The sequence below is a fragment of the Setaria italica genome, chromosome III (genome assembly GCF_000263155.2).
Source record: "Setaria italica strain Yugu1 chromosome III, Setaria_italica_v2.0, whole genome shotgun sequence".
NCBI lineage: Eukaryota > Viridiplantae > Streptophyta > Magnoliopsida > Poales > Poaceae > Setaria > Setaria italica.
In genome coordinates this window covers 4,154,422-4,163,085 of record NC_028452.1, presented here as the reverse complement: position 1 = coordinate 4,163,085, position 8,664 = coordinate 4,154,422, and the positions used below count along the sequence as shown (strand labels likewise).

The following is an 8,664-nucleotide window of genomic DNA, read 5'->3' as shown; positions in this document are numbered from 1 at the left end:
AACTTTCATAGGAGATTTGCGGCCGCGGCTTTGAAATGATAGGTTGGGATTCTGTGATGTTAGACAATAGTATTTGGTCGATGTGATGGTAGTGTTAATAGTACTTTCGGTTTCGGTCCAGAAATCAGGGGGAAGTCTCATACTCTCATTGATGGATTTCCACTATCTTTTGGTTAGCCGCTGAATAGGTTGTGTTCTTGTCCATGGAGTCTACTAGGTTTGCAGCCAATTATGTTCTCTTTTCTGTGCTTGCTGTGCTTCTCTGCATGTTTTGTTTTTGATCCAACAATGCACATGGATGTTATTTCCCTTGGCATTAGCAACCTTCCAATGACAAAGAAAACCTTCAAACATGCGGCACTTAATTTGCAAAGTACCTTTTATTCCGTATAAACATCGTATGCTGTTGATGATCCTTAGTGCAGTGAAATGGTGCTGTAGTGTTGTGCCGGTGCTTAAAACTCAACAAGCTTTCATTCTGACATCCATGTCAAATCAGCAAAACACATGCTGCTGTGGCCATTCAAATAAGTTGTAGAAGTAGCTCTGTTAATCAGGTCTGAATCTGAACTTTGTATATTCTTGTGGCCTAAGTATGCATAATTATAGAGCATGAATTGTCACAGAATACCATTCTACTGATAGTGTGAATTCTAAGATCTGAAGTGGGTCAATATTGTTTCCTGAATATTTCAAGAATAGTTGTTTGCCTAACTTCTTTGGTTCTATGACTTCAGTTAATTCTTAGAAATACCTATTCTGTAGAGTTGACTAGGCATCTTTTAAAGAGAGGAATATCTTATCTGAACGTTAGTTTGATAATACCTTTTTATGCCTTGTTTCTTATCAGTTGAGTTGACCATGCCTTTATCTTTTATTCAGGATCATTATTATTATCAAACTTGAAGTTCTGCAAAGTGAGTGTGACATAATTGGAAACTCGAAACCCTATGAGGTAAATGTACCTACAGAGCAGCCCCCCAACTTACTGGCCAATGCTGCTCAAGTTAATAGCGGACCATATTCCAGTGGCCCAGGCGTGCTGGGATCTTCTGTTGCTCCAAGGGCAGCTCAGGTTGCTAATAATGTAAACCTTCCTACTGAGCAGCCCCCTAACTTACTGGCCAATGCTGCACAAGTTAATAGCGGACCATATTCCAGTGGCCCAGGCATGCTGGGATCTTCTGTTGCTCCAAGGCCAGCTCAGATTGCTAATAATGAAAACCTTCCTACTGAACATTCCCCCAACTTCCTGGCCAATGCTGCTCAAGTTAATAGTGGACCATATTCCAGTGGCACAGTCATGCTGGGATCTTCTGTTGCTCCAAGGGCAGCTCAGGTTGCTAATAATGTAAACCTACCTACTGAGCAGTCCCCCAATTTCCCAGCCAATGCTGCTCAAGTTAATAGTGGACTATATTCCAGTGGCACAGGCATGCTGGGATCTTCAGTTGCTCCAAGGGCAGCTCAGGTTGCTAATAATGTATCACATGGTGGATCTTATGGTGGTTATCCGGGTACGGTGGGCCCTTCAATTGGTCGGGCAGTAGAACCGGTTCCCAATGTGTCATCTGGTGGCTCTTATGGTTTTTATGGTACAGCTTCAGCACACAATACAATGCATGCTGACATGATGCAGTCAAACTTGCAGCAGCCTTCACTGAACTCTCACCAGAACCAAAGGTTTGCAGTTCCTGCCATGGCTGGTGGCAGTGGTACTCCTGGCAATACTTACGGCCGCCCTGCACAGTCCTTTTATCAGCAACCACCTCCAGGGCATATGAATAGAGGTCCTGTTACCAAGAATGAAGCTACCCGTGCTGCTGTCCCAGTGGCTCAGTTGAACCCCTACCAAGAAAGATGGACAATCAAGGCTAGAGTGGCTTCAAAGACTGATCTTAGACACTTTAACAATCCGAGAGGTCCTGGAAAAGTCTTCTCCTTTGATCTCCTTGATGCAAGTGGAGAAATCCGTGCAACATGCTTCAATGCGCAGGCTGATCAGTTTTTTGACCTAATTGAGGTTGATAAGGTGTACCTGATATCTAGAGGGTCGCTGAAACCTGCACAGAAAAAGTTTAACCCTTTGAATCATGAGTACGAAATAACTGTGGATTTCAGAACTTCTATTGAAGTTTGCCCTAGTGATGATAGCAGCATCCCTAGGCAGCAGTACAATTTCCGGCAGATAAGTGAAATTGAGAACATTGAGGTTGGTGCTATTGTGGACTTGGTTGGGATTGTTACATCAGTTAACCCTTCTGCCACAATAACGCGAAAGGATGGTTCGGAAGCCCAGAAAAGAACTCTTCAACTGAAAGACATGTCTGGTCGAAGTGTAGAAATAACCTTTTGGGGGAAATTCTGTGATGCTGAAGGCCAGCAGCTGCAGTTGCAGTGTGATTCTGGTTTGAATCCTGTACTAGCTTTGAAAAGTGTTCGTGTTACTGAATTCAGTGGTAGATCTGTGAGCTCAATCAGCTCAACCCAATTAAAAATAAACCCAGACTTTCCTGAGGCTGAGAAGCTGCAGCGCTGGTATGTAACTGAAGGAAAGACTGCTACTTGTGTTTCTTTGTCAGTGGCAAGTATGGGCAAGACTGATGTACGGAAAACAGTTGTGCAAATCAAGGATGAAAATCTGGGGCGATCAGAGAAGCCAGACTGGATCACTGTTAAAGGTACAGTTTCGCATTTGAACACTGATAACTTTTGTTACCCTGCCTGCACCATGGAGGTGAATGGTAGGCAGTGCAACAAAAAGGTGATAAATAACGGTGACGGGACATGGCATTGTGACAGATGCGACCAGAGCTTACCAAATTGTGAGTATAGGTACTTACTGATGTGTCAGATCCAGGATCATACTGGGCTCACCTATGCTAACGCATTCCAAGAGGCTGGTGTGGAGATAATGGGCTGCAGCGCCGAAGAGCTTTACAACATGAAAGAAGAAGACACGGAACGATTTGCAGATATCATACAGGGGGTTCGCTGGCAGCAGTTTCTATTCAAGCTGAAAGTCTATGAGGAGACCTTTAATGACGAGCAGCGCGTCAAGTGCAGCATTGTGAAAGCTGAGAAGCTTGATCTGTCGAGAGAGTGCTCTTACCTTCTGAAGGGGATTGGTGCCCTATTGCAGGATGATACGGGCTCACCTTCTGAGGTGCAAGGTGCCATGGCCTATAGTGCTGGTCTCAATACCTCGGGCGCTGGACAAGGCATGCCAGCCTCCAACAGTGCCTATGCCACGAGTATGGGCACTCCAAGGTATGGGGAGACCGGGAACCAGCTTGGGCAGCAAGCAAACACATACGGTGGGGTGTCCACTCCATTATCTGCGACACGGAATGTGGAGACCTGCATGGGTTGCGGGTCAAGTGGGCACAATGCCCAGAGCTGTCCTGCAAGCATGTATAGGCAGCAGCAGCCTGCTGCGAACACGGCTAGCTCCTATGTCTCTTCACCTGGCGATGCTGGCTCTGGTCGGTGTTTCAGATGCAATCAGCCTGGGCACTTTGCCAACGCTTGCCCTGGTGTGGGTGCTGCATCAGGAGGGTATGGTAGGCAGCCCTACGTTAGGGCTACGAATTACTGAAGTGATACCTTGGTAATCAGGTGTGTTTTTGGTTCTGTTGAGATGCCTGTATGGCGTCACAGGGTCTGTAAAGTAGATTTCTTTTGTGGTTGCCTGAATCTGAACCATGTATCGATACTTCGATCAGTGTTTATATTCATTTTATATGTGTTTTGTATGATGATGTGGGGGTGGTGGTTCGAATTCGTGGTCTCTAGTCAGCAGCTTATAAACTGTAAGCTTCTGTACATTATTAGGATCAGGATCGTGCCTGTGTTTTGCTACGAGTGGTAAATTTTTTTTAGTGCAATAGATGAAGCATGATAAATATTCACTGTTCCTATGAATACAATAAATTTTGCAGCACTGTGCATCTCATGACAAATTGTATTCAACCCAACAACGACAAAAGCATATAGCATATAGCTGTTAAAAGGGTGGAGTATATGAATTTCAGAACAAATTCAGATCCATTCGTTCTAGTTCGTTCTAGTACCATTGAAATGCACAAAACACTTGGCAGAACTCTAATATTTGAACAAGCATGAAGGATGCATAAACAGGAAAACTGGAATGAAAATATACTCTAGTCTTTAGTCACCCGACATGCAAAGAGATATTGGTAAAAGACTACAAGTAGGAGAATCTATACTCCTTATTCATCGGACATGCAAAAGAGCTACTGGTAAAGGACTGCTCGCAGAAGTAATGGATTTTCTGTTGGTTATTTTGCCTACACAACTATCAACCGTATTGTTCACACTTCACTAAACGGCGACACACTATAAAACCTCATGTATCTTAAGTGACACATTTGTAATTATAGTAGTACTTTTACAATGAACAGCTGCAACGCCCTGATCCTTTCCAGCAAATAGATGCGCGTCCTGATAATAAGTCTAACGGTTCACATAAAGTCAGTGCATTAATTAAACAAGTAATTACGGTAGTACTTTTACAAGAACAAAACACAAGCTTTGCTCACAGTTTATAGGACCAATACAACGGATTTAAATCATCAACCAACATATAGATACAGACTCAAATAATCATAAGGTCTATTAGGAAAACAAAAGAAAAAACTTTTATCTACCGTAAAGCGATATGTTTGTTGTCAATGGGCTCAGCCACCCCTCTCCATAGATTGCTTCTGCATATAGTTTCAGATAGTTAGACAAAACTTCACATAAAACTATCTCTATCTAATTACATATTTTAAAATCTAATTAATGTAAAAAAGGTTCACTTCAATTAACCACAATCTAGGTATTAGTATTAGTAAAGTGCCAGTGTTCATACCACAAGCTAATGAACTCATAGTATATGTTTTTTCAACCATGTAGTATAATTCACAATCTTGCATGAAGGATAGGCAAACTGAAATTATTATTAACAACATGCAGATCTCTAAGAAATGACTAAGTTTAATAGGCATTGAGCATGTAATAGTAGCAGAACCCCCCACTGACATATTCTAATAACAATTCTGAATATACATGCCAAGATTCTAGCAGACATCCAGAAGTAACAATTTGATAGATTAACATCAAACTTGGAACAATTCCCATCAGAACGATACCTTGGCAGAGCAAGCTCCACTGCTCCAGCAATACTGGCAGTACCACACTATGCTAACACGCCAACTTCGTTGAATAAGTATCTATTGCCTAGCCACCTTCGAAGCACTGCAAAGCATAGGTCCGAGTTTGCTGTGATCAAAGGTCTTCAAATCATTATTATCCTAAAAATCCCAATCCAGAAGAAATAAGAGCATAGATGCCCAGACACGGCAGATTCCAAAATTTTGATCAAAGAAAGAAGAAAGCCTTACTAAACGACAGGTATCTGAATGAAGCGCATCCCCTGTTCGTTTACGTGATCCATCCCTGTAGTCTGACAACCGTACATCAACCAACAACAAAATTAGCAACATTAGTATAATACACAGTGAACTTCATAGTACAAGCTGTTATACAGTGAACTTCATAGTACAAGCTCTCAGCTGACAGCTAATAATTGAATAGACCTAATGTGCAATATACCAGATAAAGTAAAATAAGCGCTATTTAAATATAGAGCAGGAGTTGGGGTAGCCTTTAGTTTCATGAATTGGCGGATTCAACCCCTGCAACTGCGGTGTACATGGAGTACGACTACTCCGACCTCAATGATCCATCCAGATATCACCAGATGACCTCACCGTGGATGAAGTCATGATGCGATTGAGGCATCTTTTCAAGCATGCAAGCGAGATCCCAACAATCATGCGGGAGTACTGCGCCGCCAACCCGCCAAGTAGTGTAAGTACCTGTGGCCGGAGCCCCTAAGTACCGATTTTTGTAATTGTTGATGTTCTAACTTAGTCTTCTTATGCAGGAAGATGTACACTTATTCTGCTCCGCTCCTCTCCTCCCGGATCAAATGTCTCTGACGCCGCTCCACGCATACACACGGCTGCAAGTGTACGGGAGGTAGTCGAGGAGGAGGAGTTAGAGGAATTTTCATCCTTCAGTAGCTCCAACTCTGAGGCTGCTGATGATTTTGTAATCAAGGCACGGCCTTCAGACAAAGCCGGGTCTTCCTCCGGGTCATCCAAGCGTGCAGTGGAGGATGATCTAGAGGCTGGACTGTCGCTGCCACCGAAGAAGAAGCGCACTGTCACCATGAAGCGCGTGGTGAATAAGCCTCTCACCGCCGAGGACGTGCCTCCACCAGTAATAACTTTCAAAGAAAGATAAGATCCTGATGATCAAGTACCTGTAAGTAAATTCCTTACCACCATGTCTACTCAATACGATATTGGTGGATTGCAGGTAGTCGGGGAGGTGACTGAGGCGGAGAGGACGACTACCGAAGCTGTGCAGTAGCAGCTGCCAGTGATTGTGGAGGTCATCGAGATCGAGGATGACGAAGAACCTCCTATCACTAGAGTCAACTCTGTCAATGCACAATCTACTCGAGATGCGGAGACAGCGACCAAGGCTAGTGAGGATCAGACTGTGATCCAACAAGCCCCACCAAAGAAGCTGTCGCCGATCATCAAGCCTATGCGCTTGTCAAGGGAGCTCTCTTTGAAGGTGAAGAGGTATTTAAAGTAAGTACTTGTACTTCATTCGAGTACTAATTGTAATTTGATATTGCCTTGTTGTATTTCTTCTGACACTTGTCTTTTGCAGAAAATCCTCCAGTGTGGAAATTGGAGGCCCGAGCCCAAAATCTACGACCGATGGTAGTAGCCACTCGGCCTAAGACCTCGTCCCAACACCTACAAGTCTGCCGTCAGAGGAGCAGCCTGCATCGGAAATAACTCCAGGTGTTGTATCCCTTGTTGCCGCACTAATGCACGATGTAATTTCGTCACTGAATGATACTTTAGTGCTAGCCCCCGAGCTACCGTAGCCGAGGTCATAGCGGCGACTACCTTCAGTGTCGTGGCTACTTTTGTAGCCCCCAAGCCAAAAATAGAGACCAGAGTGGCGGAGGCGACTACTTCTAGCGTTGTGGCTACCCTTGTAGCCCCCAAGCTAGAGGTAGAGGCTGAAGCTGCTGGTGTCTTGGAAGTGTTGGCCTCCATCCTGCTGCGCCCTGGTTCCATTTAGTGCAACGATCGCAGAAGAGCACGAGGAACCATGGGTAGCTATAGGAGCAGACCTTGAAGACATCCAACTCATCGCCGACCCGCTGCTCACCATAGAGAGGGAGGTCACGATGATGGAGATGTACCGCCGTGTAGGTGAATATGCAGCGGTAAGCTTCCTTCTGCTTTGTCTACAACTTGAAATTAGTACTCATATCTTGACACGAGTATTTGCTCTATTTTGCAGGATCTAATCAAATGTTCATGCCGGAAGTCAGAGATGCTCCAGGGCTACAGGTGATAAGGATATCGCTCCTTTAGTTACACATGGCACTCCTCCAATTGTTCTGCAAGGACCAATCACTAGAGCTCGAGCTAGACAATTGAATCAACAAGTGAGCTCGTTCTTGTGTATTTCTTTTATTAATTTTGAGAATAGGTTGCTACCCAATGATGTTATTGTGCTTAGGAATAATGGAGATGACCAGGAGTACTTGAGGAGAAGCATGAAGGTGGAGAGGTCCAACAAGGGGCATCCAAGTTACACGGAGGTCCAATGTACATCAAGTTCGAGTCCACCTCGGAGTCTAGGAGCAGTCTGCCTTAGATTGGGCGCCCAGGCCGCATACGGAGTCGGATTGCGATGTTCTATATATGGATGGAAAGATAATTTGATAGATATTTTAATGGAGCTGGTCCCATGCTAAAATTCCATCAGAGTCAACAGGAATCGTTGAAACAATTGGATGTCCAGAATCTGTCAGGGTGTTGCGCCACCATCTTTCAGGCCGTTGGGCCGTGTATCGTGTTGGAGCCCATTAGGGGCGCGTCCAGGGGTCTTGCACGTTCCTAAACACTTTATATTCAGTAGAGTCAGTCAAGTTAGGGTTTGGATTTTGCTTAGATTATTTCTGTCCTTGACAGTCGCCGTTCGGGAACTTGCCAAGGAGCGGGAGTACTCCTCCCGGCTGCTGATGAAATATGATGGTCAAATTACTGACGACTTCTTTTCTGGAGGTCGTCGATGGATAGACTTGTCCAAGGAGATTTTGCCTTAGAAACTGAGTAGCTTTGTACAGTCTTGTGATTACAAGCTGAGTTGGGCGATGGTACCCGGGGAGTTGAATAGCTCGGCGAACTTGCTTTTGCAAGTCGTAATCATGCAGAAATAGGTAGTCATTTTACGATAAAAATAGATGTGTTTTATTAAATTGTAATTATACAACTAGGGATGGTCAATTTTACAAAAATATGTAAACTAAGGGTAGAATCGATAAAGTTGCTCGATGTTCCACGAGTTGTCGACGTCTTTGCCAGAGAGGTATTGGAGCCTATACGACCCAGGTCCAGTGACCCTGGAGACAATGAAAGGACCTTCCCATGACGAATTTAGCTTGTACAATCCCTTGGTGTCTTGGATACGCTTGAGAACTATATCACCTATGTTGAACGAACGTTCTTTGACGTTGCGATCATGATAGCGGCGGATTCCTTCAAGGTACCTTGCTGA

The 8,664-nt window shown here is 44.3% G+C and overlaps 1 protein-coding gene across 1 annotated transcript in view; it reads left to right on the top strand.

The window, feature by feature from the left end:
- The window catches only part of LOC101773875 (replication protein A 70 kDa DNA-binding subunit C), a 4,756-nt gene extending 995 nt beyond the window's left edge, over positions 1-3,761 (top strand). Inside the window, exon 2 of the mRNA XM_004960467.3 lies at positions 883-3,761. Coding sequence (XP_004960524.1) covers positions 883-3,598 — 2,716 coding nt within the window. The 3' untranslated portion in view covers positions 3,599-3,761. The remainder of the gene's footprint in view (positions 1-882) is intronic.
- Positions 3,762-8,664: the final 4,903 nt, after the last annotated feature.